Raw genomic sequence first — 13,619 nt, forward strand, 5'->3', positions numbered from 1 at the left:
AAAAGTGGCCACGTACCGCCAAAGTTACAATTTCACTATTTAAACACTTATTGATATATTCAAAGAGCTGAAGTTGAAAATGACGAAAACCGGGAAAACTCTTAGAAAGCTTCATTTGCATTTACACAGCTATTTTTTTTAAACTATTCAATGTGGACACAAACAGCCAGCATTGAGCCCGATGGGTTAATGATAGTTATGTAAATGGGTTTTGACCTTTTTTTTTTTTTTTTTGGTTTTCAATGGATTTAACTTGTGTTTTTCTTTTTCTCTTTGCTCTGCTCTATTATTTGCAGAGTATGAGCACAGTTGCAGGCAGCAGTTGCCCTTTGTGTGCGAAAGGCATAACATTACATTGGTGGAGAGCAACCCTCTGGAGCCTGATCCTGGAGGCCTGCCATGTGGAAATACCTCCCTGGCCTTCAGAAATAAGGTTTGATACTTCTGAGATCCACTAGTCACTGTCCTATTCTTTGCCAGAAGCATGTAAATAATATTCTAGTGTTAACACTATGAGAAGCACTAACCTGCATTTATAACCAAAATGTGTTCCATGTAATTGTGTTCATTTAATCCCATCAGTCTATTCTCTTCATTTAATTGTTTTTCACTGTTTCCAGTAAATGTACAGTATTTGGCTGTTAGATTTTTGGGCCAATCAGGTTTCAGCCTCTGGATGTTGCCATGTCAAACGAATCTGCCCAGGGCCTTCAGTAGTGCTGGCCCATGTAATTTAAACTCTAAAAGCAATGGAAGAGTTTCTTTAGCCAATCAGGTTCAAATTCATACTCACAGGGCCAGAGCACTGACATCAGTATTTTTGCCATCCTCTGATTGGTTGGTCGAAGCAAAACGTGTTAGAGCCAACTTTAACTGGCAAAACACATCTGTAGTTTATTTATATGCCCACAATGGCTACCAGAGGAGCTTAATTGATTTTGTCTTGCACTTACTTAAATGTCCGTTTTTAAGGTGGTCTTTTTCCAGAAAAGCTAGAAATAATTGGACAAAATTCAAGATTGACTACACAATCATTTTGATGTTATGGCCAATAGTGTTGTTCAAAAAAAAAATTGTTTTCTAGTGCTATACACTACTGCAGAATGCGAAGCCAGCATCATTCAAGACAGCCAACGAGGTGTGCCTCTCAGTTAGGGGAACCCTGGTCACCATAACTGACCAAGTGGAGCAAGGTAATTCTTTGACACAAAAACCAGACTGTAAAAATGCCTGCAAGGGAACGTCCTAATGACTCCCTAACTCCTTATCTTAGCACATTATGTTCCTCGCAGTGATAACATACAAAGTGCGACTGCTTCCTTCTTTAGACTTCATCACCAGCCTGTTGCCAGGAATGAAGGACATGAGAGGCATATGGGTTGGTCTCAAACACAAATACTACAAACTAGAGTGGCTTGACAAGTCGCCAGTGAATTACGTCAATTTCAATCCACTGCTTGTTGGAATGCACAAGGCCATAAATGTCCACGTGAGTAATTTTTATTACAACTTTTATTAAGATAGCTGTTTGGAAAAAAGGCTTATCAGCATTTCACTCAAAGGCAAGTATTCACATAAAAATGTATTGTGAGCAGAAATATGTATTTTTCATATCATTGCACTTGTTTTTGCCATGACTGTTGGCCGCGTAAACAAAATGTTTCTACATCTCACTCCATGCCTCTTTTGCTTAGCATGTTGTGGACAAGCGCAAAAGCTTATGGTCATTTCAAACACAGGCTTTTGGGAAAATACGGCACCCTGAGCATTTTGGCTGCAGAGGAGACACACATTTCTGTATAAAGCCAGCTCTGTTTAAAAAATGGGGAAAAAAAAAACCCATCTTATTCAACCAATGCTAATTATGTGAAAATTATTTAACCGATTTGGGACAACGCTAAAGAAATCTAAATAAATGTTTGAAAACAGTTTTAAAAGATTAATTGCAAATGTGTTGCATTTAAACGTTAAATACAAATGCACCGTACTGGTGTAAAAAAAAAAGTTGAACATTATGCACAATTTGAATGCGTAATAGGCCTGGCTGGGCTCAGCCTGAAAGGACTACGTGGGTCCCCCTTCTCATGGGCTCACCACCTATGAGAGGGGATCAGAGGTCGGGCGCAATGTGAGATGCAGGCAGGGACCTTGGCTGGTTTTCAAGGTCAAGAAGTTCTGACTAAACATAGTCGGGCTCGCCTCGATACATAGCGTGGGCTCTGGGACCAGTTCGTTTGAGAGGGATTGGACTCTCTTCCACTCTGGAGTTGCCCACAGTGAGAGGCGCAGAGCAGGTGTGGATACACTTATTGCCCCCCTGGCTCTGTGCCTGTACATTGGGGTTCACCCGGGTAGACGACCATTAAAACTGTTCGCAAATGTCTGGCAAACATCTTTGCTACCTTGAATGAACCTTGACGAAAAAACAACATTCGCTGTAGTTGTTGACACTCTGAAACCTCCACCGCTCAGTGAGGTACTTCCTTAAAGAAGGAGTCCTGTCGGCCTTCTTTGGCTTGTGGGACTCCGGAGGCAGCTGATGCATATTGGCTAGCCAAGCGGAACGCGGCTTTGGCAGTTGCTAAGAAATAAAAATTCAGGCATGGGAGGACTTTGGAGCTGCCATTGAAAACAACTTCTGGACAGCTTAGTGAAAATTCTGGTCCACCATCTGGCATCTCAGGAGGGGGCAGCAGTGCATCCCTAAGACCGTGTATAGTGGAGATGGGGTGCTGCTGACCTCGAATCGGAACATTGTGAGTCGGTGGGGAGAATACTTCGAAGGCCTCCTCAATTCCACTGACACGCCTTCCTTAGAGGAAGCAGAGTGTGCGGACTCGGAGTTGGGCTCTCTTATCTCTAGGGTCGAGGTCACTAAGGTGGTTAGAAAGCTCATCGGTGGCAAGGTACCGGGGGTAGATGAGATCCGGTCAGAGTTTCTAAAGGCTCTGGATGTTGTCAGGCCGGCCTGGTTGACGGGCCTCTACAACCAAGCGTGGACATCGGGTACAGTACTTCTGGATTAGCCGACCGGGAAAGTGGTACCCTTTTTAAGAAGAAGGACCGGAGTGGGTGTTCTAACTACCGAACTCCCTGACACGGGCAGTTCGGTCCCTGGTCCGCATTGCCAGCAGTAAGTCGATTCGTTTCCAGTGAGGGTTCGACTCCACCAAAGCTGCCCTTTGTCACCGATCTGTCTTAACCTTTATGGACAAAATTTCTAGGCAAAGCCAAGGTGTTGAGGGTGTTCTGGTTTGAATGCCTCAATGATGCACCTCTGCTTTTTGCAGATGATGTGGTACTGTTGGCTTCATCAAGCCGTGGTCACCAACTCTCACTGGAGCAGTTTGCAGCAGAGTGTGAAGCAGTTGGGATGAAAATCAGTACCTTCAAAACAGAGACCATGGTTCTCAATCAGAGAAGGGTGGAATGGCCTCTCTGTGTTCAGTCGGTGTTCAGATATCTTGAGATCTTGTTTGCAAGTGAGGGACGAATAGAGCGGGACATCGACAGGTGGAGGGACCCTGAGTCAATCCACTGCTCATCCATGTTGAGAGGACCCAGATGAGGTGGCTCGGGCATCTGGTTAGGAGGCCTCCAGGATGCCTCCTTGGTGAGGTGTTCCGAGCATTTCCCGCCGGGAGGAGGACCCGGGAACGACCCAGGACACGCTGGAGAGACTATTGCCACTTTTCCATTAGCCCCTAACAGCCCCACACCACTCGGCTTGGCCTGGCACCTCACCACGCGGCTTCTGTTGCTTTTCCATTACAACAGGCGTGGGGCGGGAAGGCGGCGTAATCAACTGAACAGTCAAGCCTGCGCTGCACGCACACTGCACATCACGGTGTGTGTGGTAACTGTAACATTTCACAAGTGAAATGACAAGTCTCAGCTTCTGTTTTTGCGATTCAAAATATAAATTGGCGTTGCATGATGTGGCCATGTCGCAGAGTACGGCGCATCAAACGCACAGAAGTTTTCACATATATAGATGAAAAATCTATTCCCAGGTTTAAGCCAGCGAATGTGTACATCGTGCACATTCTTCATAAAAAGCTCACCGCCAACGCTATTTCATTCTGAATGGAGAGCTCAAAGTCATTCATTTGGCCGTCTCTCCGAGTCAATGGATCGTCGTCCTCACTCTGCAGGATCTGAAGCCCTCCAACGGCCGGACAAAGCCAACATCTCCAAGGCAGCTGCTGCGACCGTGGTGCCAGGACTTCGGCGAGGCTCCGTTTTACAGCAGGAGACCCCTTATTTAAGTGAATGGGACCCAGTGAGCGGCGTGTGCGATCGCAAAAATCGTTATCCCGAGCCTGTATAATATTTCATCCAGTCGTACATATGAAATTGTAAATATGGTTCACCGTTGTTTTTAAACACTAATAATGTTTATTTATTGTTACTGTATTTTTATGACTTGGCGGGCGGCTCTGTCTCGCTCGTGTAAAACCAGGAAATGGGCGTGTGCTGTGTAGTTCCTTGCTGCGTTGCTGTGGGCCAATCAGATGACAGTGATGACACGGCCCCAGGCGGCCTGCGTTTTAGAACCATCAGCTAGATGGCTCTGAAAAGCGGTTCCGTTGAAACCGCTCGCCCCGAATAAAGTCTAATGGAAAAACGACCATCGGGGCCAAGTTAGGCCGTCTCGGTGTGGAAGTGGGCTGATGGAAAAGCGCCGCATGTCTCGCGGCTGGCTTGGAAACATGTTGGGATTACCCCCGGAATAGCTGGATGAAGTTGCTGGAGAGAGGGAAGTGTGGGCTTCCCTGCTTAGGCTGCTGCCCCCGTGACCCAACTCTGGATAAGCGAGATGAAAATGGATCAATAGATGGATGGAATGAATGATTTTAATATGTTGTTATTGATAATATTAGTAGTTGTAGTAATAATATTTATCATGTAGAGCCACTACATAATAACATGAAAAACATGTTTAGGATTTCTCACAATATAATTGGGAAATCAAATAATTAGGAATACGCAACACTTGATTTCTAAAAATTCCTGCCGGTGTTCACATTTTCAAATGATGGCATCTGCAGCTTTCCTAGAAAATCACAAAGTTCCAACACTGATGAGCTATTTTAAGAAGAGGCCTGTGGGCTATCATGTGGTCCTTGGGGACTGCCTGGCGCCCGCGAGTGTTACTGACAGCTAGTGGACAGTATACATATATTAACTGGCGCTACAGTGCTCAATTCAACTTTCCATTGGTTTATCAGTTTTGTCTCAAAAGCATCTGCGGATGTTCTGAATGTGTGTTTTTTCTTGACAGACACTTGACCCAGACAACATGGATTTGTGTGTCTTTTTAATCAATAACCCTAATTCGGCCATGATGGGTACCTGGGACTACACCTCCTGTACCCAACATCAATATGTGTCAGTTTGCCAACACTATGCAGGTAAAACACTGCTTCTTTCCCTTAAATAACACTCCCATTTGTGATCCAGCAAGCTTTTTTGCCCGATTCTAGTCTGATTTCTTCAACCTGAGTGAGGAAAGAAAAATACTTCTTCTCAAACTTCATCGTAGCTCTCTTGTCATTTCAGATGAAGTCGAGGAGCCTTCCGTCACTCCCGAGCCCTTCCAGGTCAACAACCACACCTTCCAGCTACTCGTCAAGAACCTCACCTGGTTTGAAGCCTTGGAGCAGTGCTTGAAGCAGGACATGGATCTGGCGAGCGTTGCCGACACCCTCCTGCAGTCCACGCTCAGTGTGCACGTGAGCCGTGCGCGCACGCCCATGTGGATCGGCCTCTTCAGTGACGATGTACGTGCGTGCTGCAAGGGCCCATGCTGCTCACATTTCAGCTTTTATTCGATATCGTCAACATCCAGCTCTACATCCATGTACTACTATACTCTTTGTCCTCACCAGTATGACAATTCAAGACACTTTTACTTGGAACGTTTTCATCACTACTAGTGCCAATTTTGCCTACCTAAATGTAAGGATATCAGATAAACTCCAACTGATTTATGGGGAGCCTTTTGAGCATGTATTCGTTATCCTTGATATCCAGCTTTTAAGGTCCATGTACTCGTACACTATTTGCGTTCACTAGTAAAACAGTTCATTGTACTAGCTGAACAACTGAGTCTTACTAGTAGTGTTGATTCCATTATTAGCGCCACTTTTGACCTATTAAGTACCAGTCTACAACTAGTACAGTGAATTGTCCTTCGAGTGAGGACAGATAGTGTAGTAGTACGTGTAAGCTGGATATCAAGGATATGGAATAAATGCTCAAAAGGCTCTACATACCCACTCCACTCAGGACGGGATCCACTATCGCTGGACGGACCACAGTCACACCGTCTTCAGTCGCTGGTCTTCTGAGGTCACCGCAGGCCCCTGCGTCTACCTGGACACTGACGGCTTCTGGAAAGCAACCCAGTGTGAGCAGGAGCTCGGAGGTGCCATCTGCCACAAACCACACAGTGAGTGAGGAATTCCGCGCTTTTCATCTCCAAAGAAATATTTAAAGCGGAAGTCAACCCAAACATATTTTTTTTCAAGAATATGTTCCCAGCAGGCCCACTAGTTGAAACACGGCATTCTGATTACCCGTAATTTTGAGTTTGTGGAATATAAATGAAGCAGAAAAATGCACTCGTTTTAGCCATCTCTGGGGGCGGCCATTTTGTCTGCTGTCGACTGAAAATGACATTACAACTGCTCACAACGACCAATCACAGCTGACCTGTTTTCTAAATGTGAGCTGTGGTCGTTGTGAGCTGTTGCGATGTCATTTTCAGTCGACAGAAGACAAAATGGCCGCCCCCGGAGATGGCTAAAAACGAGTGGATTAACACTTATTCCACAAACGCAATATTTATCGGAATGCCCTGTTTCAACTAATGGGCTTGCATAGAACATATTCTTGGAAAAAAATGTTTGCGTTGACTTCCGCTTTAACACTCAGGCCTTGTTCTGTTGATCACCCTTTCAGCTTTTTGGCCCCGTACAGACACATTGACAAGCATCAGTTCTTGTCATTTCTTGACAGCTGAATTTGGAAAGTACTTAATCAGCAAAAATGAACTTGCATTACATTTGCATATCGCAACTAAAATGGTTCGAAAACAGGGCGTGGCGTGGGCTCAAATTGTCAGCAGAGGGTTATATGTGCCATTTTTGTTTTTCAGAAGAAATAATAACCACACTGGAAGACGTCGCAGTGAAATGCCCCCACAAAATAAACGGCCCAAACTGGATCCCCTTCAAGAACAACTGCTACTCCTTCCAGCTGGCTGCATCCAGATGGGAGCTGATGGACAAAGGGCCCATCCGCAGAACCTGCATTAACCTTCGTGAGAATGCCACCACAAGAAATCACATTGTCTGACTGTCGTACGAGTTTTGAATTTTAAAAGTGCAGGTCCTGATGAGGTGTTTGTGTTGCAGACAAAGACGCAGACATCCTAACCATCCGGAACGCAGAGGAGAACGAGTTTATCAGGCAGCAACTTCTGCCCTTTCAAAACTTGGTTCAGTTCGTGTGGCTGGGGCTGTTCAAAAACAACAGTGGGTCTTGCTTTTATTGCATGTACACTCTTGACCACAACATTAAGTACACTTGCGATGTTTCGAAATGTTTCTGCCATTACATTGACAATGATGTGTATTCATCCATCCATCCATCCATTATCGAGACCGCTTATCCTCACATTTGATTTTATAGTGTATACTATGTCATAATTATATTGCATATACATTAGTGTTGGGTAGTGTAGTACTGCACTGAATAATGCTGAGAAATGTTTCTGATGCTGGTTGTGTTTCGCCTAATAGGGTAACCAAAATATTAGAAACACGTCTCATGACACTGCAAACTACAGCCACACTAGATTTAGTACTAAAAGAAAGGTGTTTGTGTTCTCTTTTATAGGTTTGTATTAAATCTCATTGAATTGTGATGGTCTCCTAATTATAGAAAACCATTTGAACATTTATTCAATGTCCTTCATATCCAGTTTAAGATCTCTGTACTTGTATGCTCTTTGTCACTCGTAAGACAATGAAGCGCACATTATTAGAATGACCAGGGTGCACTAGTTGTCGTAGAATAACTGTCTATTACCCGTAATGTTTTTCCACTACTAGCGTCACTTTGGCCTACTCTCACGCAATTCTACAGACGGAAAGTAGCCGACTGCTATAATCTGGCGTATTCACAAGCAAATGCACGTTAAGCACTGTCCCTTTTTTAAATAAAATGTAACCTCACCAGCAAACTAGTGGGGTTCACTAGTAACAGTAGCAAGCTTTTGTCAAGCACCAGTAGCCTCGTAGTAGTAACACCAAAATGCCCACTAGTAGTTTTACCTCAGCACCGTGTAGTTGTCCTACTAGTATAGCAATTTTTTTCTACCAGTGTGCACGGTAATGTAAAAAAAAAAAAAAAAACTAAAACTAATTACATATAGTTGTTCTACTAGTTTGGCCTAGTTTTTCCACTAGTGCGCTGAATTGTCTTACTGGGAAAGAGGGCGTACTAGTCTTTGGACCTTAGGCTGGACATCAAGGATATAGAATATACTGTATGTTGAAACGGCTTTCCTTACTTATGTTTACTTCATTTCTTAGCCTACTATTCTCAGGAAAGGAATTGCTGGTATCTTAAAAAGTACTACTGTACTCTATGGTACTAAAATGTGTGTTTTTACGTCAATAGGTAACCATTTGAAGTGGTACGACGGCACAAATGTCCAATATTCCAACTGGAGAAACGGTAGACCAGAAGTAGACGGCGACTTTATGGCAGGTGTCAATCTCCAAGGCCAATGGGTTCTCGTCACGAATCGAATGTTATTCTCTGAGTTCAGGCAAAGAGCCATCGTGGCCTGCAAACTGGATTATGGTTTGTGCTTCTTAACTAATACTGTCTGTGTCCTAAAAAATAGGTGAAAATGCCCTCATTTAAAGTGAAAGTTAAGACAGAAAATGCCTTTGCAATGCTAGGTTCTATGTGACCCCATTAGTCTAAACATGATTAATGCATTGATGGAATACGAATTTAACAGATGAATCCCCACCATTTACATCCATCGCGGGGCGCAGCCATTTTGACGTTCTGTCGCCCTCAGCTGGTGACTGGAATTGACATTGTGAATTGACATTGTGACGCAATGCAAGGGCACTTTGACGGCAGTTAAATTCGACAGCAGAGCACAGTGGAATGTCAAAATGGCTGCGCCTTGAGATACAGGCTCTCACCGCATTGAGATACAGGCTCTCACCTCCTTTATTCTTATTCACCCACGCAATATGAATCAAAGTACCTTGTTAGATTGTGTTAGCTTTATATATATATGTGTGTGTGTGTGTATATATATATATATATATATGTGTATGTATATATATATATATATATATTGAGTATTTATTCCATATCCTTGATATATATATTATATATATATATATATATATATATATATATATATATATATATATATATATATATATATATATATATATATATAACATATATATATAATATATGTATGTGTGTGTTAGAATAAGTTCTGTGCACATGGAACATATTCAAATTTTTGACCTCTATTGCTTCTCTCCTAAGAATCAAAACAGGAGTACTCCAAGTCCACAAGGGACTATCAGCACCTGGGCAATTTAACCTACGAGGTGGTGACGCGACGTGAACTGAGTTGGTACCAGGCTCTGGAAGAGTGCGCTCGGCGTGGAGGCCACCTGGCCAGTGTGCATGACGACGAGCATGGCGCGCACGCCAAGCTCCTCGCAAAGACGGACGGATTCCCACTCTGGATTGGTCTGTCCAACCAGGAGGTACGAATTTACTGAGCGTTTACAGCATATCACGATAAATATATGCAATTTTTTACCAAATAAATGATTCAACATTCTCCCCCAATATTTTAGACAAATTGATAAAAATTACGAAAATGCTTCACATTTAATAGACGTTCACCAGAACCTAGAGGTTGTGTGCTTATCTCCTGCAGTTAGTCCGTAAGGGTCGTGCATCATTTAGCCTCATTGTTGTCCCGCAGGTATTGGCCACAAGCCGTTTATGAGCGCATAAGGACATGTTGTTGGCTGTTTTTATACTGTCGTACCCTTGCAAAGTGACTGTTGGAGGGTGAGGAATTTTTGTCCAAATATACAGTACATGAGCTTTTCATACTGTCCCTAAGTGTAATTATTTTTTACGGCCACTAGGTGATCGCATTACACTTTCTTTTCTTAAGATCCTACACGTTTAGTAATGCTTTTACTGCAGTATGGAAGTCTGTCTCTGCCATACTGCAGTACTGCAGGGCTCCAGGCTAAGTGTTTTTTACCAGGGGCACTTCCGCCTCTTACCTGAAATGTTAGTGGGACAAGTACAATATTTAGGGGCACGCGCTGTAAATTGACTTGCAAAGTAAATATTCATCTCACTCTTTTTTCGCAATATTATATATTATATATTTTAAAAAAAAAACACTTGGGGAAAAATGAGGGACAAATGACAGGCCGGCAAAATGTACTTACTTACTAATTTATTTATCCCTCTGTATATTACAGTATACCCTGTAATAATATGTATTACGGTAGACGAATCATCAAAAGTTAAGGCTTTTGGAATTTTGGGTGAAATTTCAGGACGAACCTCCAGGACACCTACTTCTTTGCCTTTCTGTGACTCTTACAATATCTCGATTGCAACCTGCTGGTGACCTCGGTGGCCACTTTCCTTTGAGAATATCTGGTTTGAGGAAAGTCATTGGGAGGTTGCAACACAAATACAGAGAAACTGGAAGAGTCACCGAAAGGCATCAAAGTGTTCGAAATTCAAAAGTTTAGAGAAGGTCAAATTAAGTTTGCCTGTATTTGAAGTCCATTTGGACATTTTAGCCCGATATCCTGAACTTTTAATTGAGTAGTGTAGCCGTCGCTTTATTTCAGGGACAAAATGTTTTGTCCCTGAATTCACCTAAGATGCTTACCCGGTGACCTTTTGTGTCCGTCCATGTAGGCTGGAGGTGAATCGTACGAGTGGTCGGACGGGACCAGCTACCAGTACCAATTGGACATCTCGGAGCCTGTGGAGAGTACGAGCACAGACGAACGAGATGTGGGCAGCTGCGTTCTTGTCATGCCCTCCGGTGCCTGGGTGAGGAGCAGCTGCTACTCGCTGCTAGATGGCGCCGTCTGCTACAACACCAACACCAGCACCCCATTCCAGAGTAAGACACCCATTTTGAAATGCACACTAGGAAGTTAGTGATTGACATTTTTTTTTTACGTTTTTTTTTTTTTTTTTAATGTTCTCTGATGTATACATTTTTATAAGAAATAGAAATGAGGAGTAGCGTTGAGTTGAGTTTTTTTTTTAACACCAAACTCAAAAATATAAATTCAATTCTCAAACAGTAAAAAACAAAAATGTTAGACATTACGCATTGAGTTCTTAATCATGAAATAAACAAAACACAATTGAAAAGATTGAAATTAAATTCCTTTAAAGAAAAAAACAAAAATGTGAGTACGATTTTACAGAATAAATGATCAAACATTGAAGATTAAACAAACAAATTGAGAAAAATATTAGATTAAATTCTCAGACATCAAAGATCAAGCAAAACTAAAGAAACTTTATAGAGGAAATTCTCATAAATTAAACAAACACAAAAAGTGACAAAAATCTAGATTAATTTCCTTACAAACAAAAAATAGTGGAAAGCCAATCAAATCATCACACCTAAAACAAAAAAATGAAAAAATGTAAGAAAAAAACAGGTTTAATGCGTATATATTGAATAAACACTAAAAATGTTACTTTTTTTTAGTTTGAATTCTCATTCATTAAAGGGAAAACGGAAATATGAGTAAAAAACTACAATTTGGTCAAACATTGAAGAATAAACATGACAATTTGGAAGGAAAACTGACAGGTCAAATTCTCATACAGTAAATAAAATACACATTAAATGTTAGAAAAAAATGCTGATTCAATTTTCATATATTAAATAGCAAACAAAATTAAAATGAATACAAGTTTTGGATTTTACATTCAAAGAAAACTTTTTAGTTCTATTACATTATAGAATAAAGTACAAATTTGGGGAATTTGTTCACCTCATACAAGCACATGAAAATGAGTAAAAACACTTTTAAATAAATCCTCATACAATGAAGAGCAAAACAATTAGAAAACAAAAACAGATTAAACCTTCACAAATCCCACCACTGTCTTGCGCAGCAAATTCCCACATAATCCCGGTTTGGCGTTGAGCGAATTTTCAGAATTTTGGGGAATTCTATTATTTCCCAAAAGCCATGTCTCATACATAATACAGACAATAAATAGTTTTGGCGCCCTCTGGTGGCTTCTTGCTATGTTGAACTTTATGCTTCATGCAGGGCTCAATCAATCGTTGTTAAAAGATATCCCCACAATTTGTATTTTATTGTTTTCAATTGCTCTTCTTGAAGTTGTTTTGCTGCTTCCGCCATCTGGCTTTGTGTGTGCTGTGGCGTCAGGGGCCAAGCTGCAGGCGATGGCAAAGGTCAACGGCTGCCCTCAGAGCAACGGCACATCCAAGTGGGTGCTGCGTGACGACCGCTGCTACGCCTTCGACATGAGCTTCTACAACTACAGCGTCTACGACATGCGGCGGGCCAAGAGCATCTGTCAGAGCATGGGTCCGTCCGTCCGTCCGTCCGTCCCACTCACAACCATCATCCACTTTTGCCCGCCGCCTTATTCTAACCGCTGGCGCGTTTCGACAGACGCTCAACTGCTGTCTGTGAAAAGCAAAGAGGAGAACGACTTTGTGGCCAAACACGTGACCGACGACCCGCTCATCACCAGTCGGGTGTGGCTCGGCGTCGCCATGGACGCTCAAGGTGATCTCAACTGCCGACTCGGCGACTTTATTTACGTATTTTTCTTATCGCGTTGATGCCGATGTACGCTGTCTGTCCTCACTATTAAGACAATTACGGTAAGCGCGGTTGTTGAATGACTGTGTTCTGTCATTTTTTTTTTTTTTTCACTACCGCCTTTACCGACTCAATGACGGCAACGGGAGTGAGGGCAAACTGTGCACTTGTTGACATCCGGGTACTTCTAGTAGTAAAGCGCTTGTACAATTTCATAATGTCGCTAGTAGCTTTTCATAAAGTCATTGAGCATTTATTCTCCATCCTTGATGTCCAGCTTCAGGTCCATGTACTAGTTGGCTTTGTCCTGACGAGTAGAACAACTTGGAAGTTGATTTTGATACTGTGTTTAAAAAGCGCATTCATAAGCGATCATGCTGGAATTTCACGCTAATATTTGTGCGCAGACGTTTACGGGGAAGTCTTTGTGATCAGGTTCTCCCACAGGCTGGCAGGACGGTTCGGCTCTGTCGTACTCCAACTGGAAGTCGGGTGCCTTGGTTAGCGCGGCGAAGCGGAAGGAGGCCCCGTGCGCCGTCATGGCGACCGAGGACGGAGGGAGCTGGAGTGTCGTCGGCTGCCAGGCCAGCCTCAGTCGCGTCGTCTGCCAAACCAACGCCAGTGAGTGTCTCCACTTGGATACTTGGTATCGGCATAAAAAGTATCAAGATACGTCATGATACGATATTTTTTCCC

At 42.7% G+C, this 13,619-nt stretch overlaps 1 protein-coding gene across 2 annotated transcripts in view; it reads left to right on the forward strand.

The window, feature by feature from the left end:
* ly75 (lymphocyte antigen 75) overlaps positions 1-13,619 on the forward strand; it is a 40,554-nt gene that overhangs the window by 24,502 nt on the left and 2,433 nt on the right. The window contains exons 21-34 of one of the 2 annotated variants that reach the window (XM_086024972.1): positions 297-433; positions 1,085-1,193; positions 1,329-1,489; positions 5,285-5,414; positions 5,563-5,783; positions 6,292-6,454; positions 7,163-7,327; positions 7,422-7,541; positions 8,692-8,877; positions 9,595-9,821; positions 11,014-11,224; positions 12,522-12,683; positions 12,771-12,887; positions 13,359-13,544. In XM_086024972.1, the coding sequence (XP_085881098.1) occupies positions 297-433; positions 1,085-1,193; positions 1,329-1,489; positions 5,285-5,414; positions 5,563-5,783; positions 6,292-6,454; positions 7,163-7,327; positions 7,422-7,541; positions 8,692-8,877; positions 9,595-9,821; positions 11,014-11,224; positions 12,522-12,683; positions 12,771-12,887; positions 13,359-13,544 (2,295 nt within the window). The remainder of the gene's footprint in view (positions 1-296; positions 434-1,084; positions 1,194-1,328; positions 1,490-5,284; positions 5,415-5,562; positions 5,784-6,291; positions 6,455-7,162; positions 7,328-7,421; positions 7,542-8,691; positions 8,878-9,594; positions 9,822-11,013; positions 11,225-12,521; positions 12,684-12,770; positions 12,888-13,358; positions 13,545-13,619) is intronic. The other variant, XM_086024970.1, reaches the window with a different exon arrangement.

This window comes from Filicampus tigris, chromosome 3 (genome assembly GCF_054856515.1).
Source record: "Filicampus tigris isolate MCC_2025a chromosome 3, RoL_Ftig_1.0, whole genome shotgun sequence".
NCBI classification, from domain to species: Eukaryota; Metazoa; Chordata; class Actinopteri; order Syngnathiformes; family Syngnathidae; genus Filicampus; species Filicampus tigris.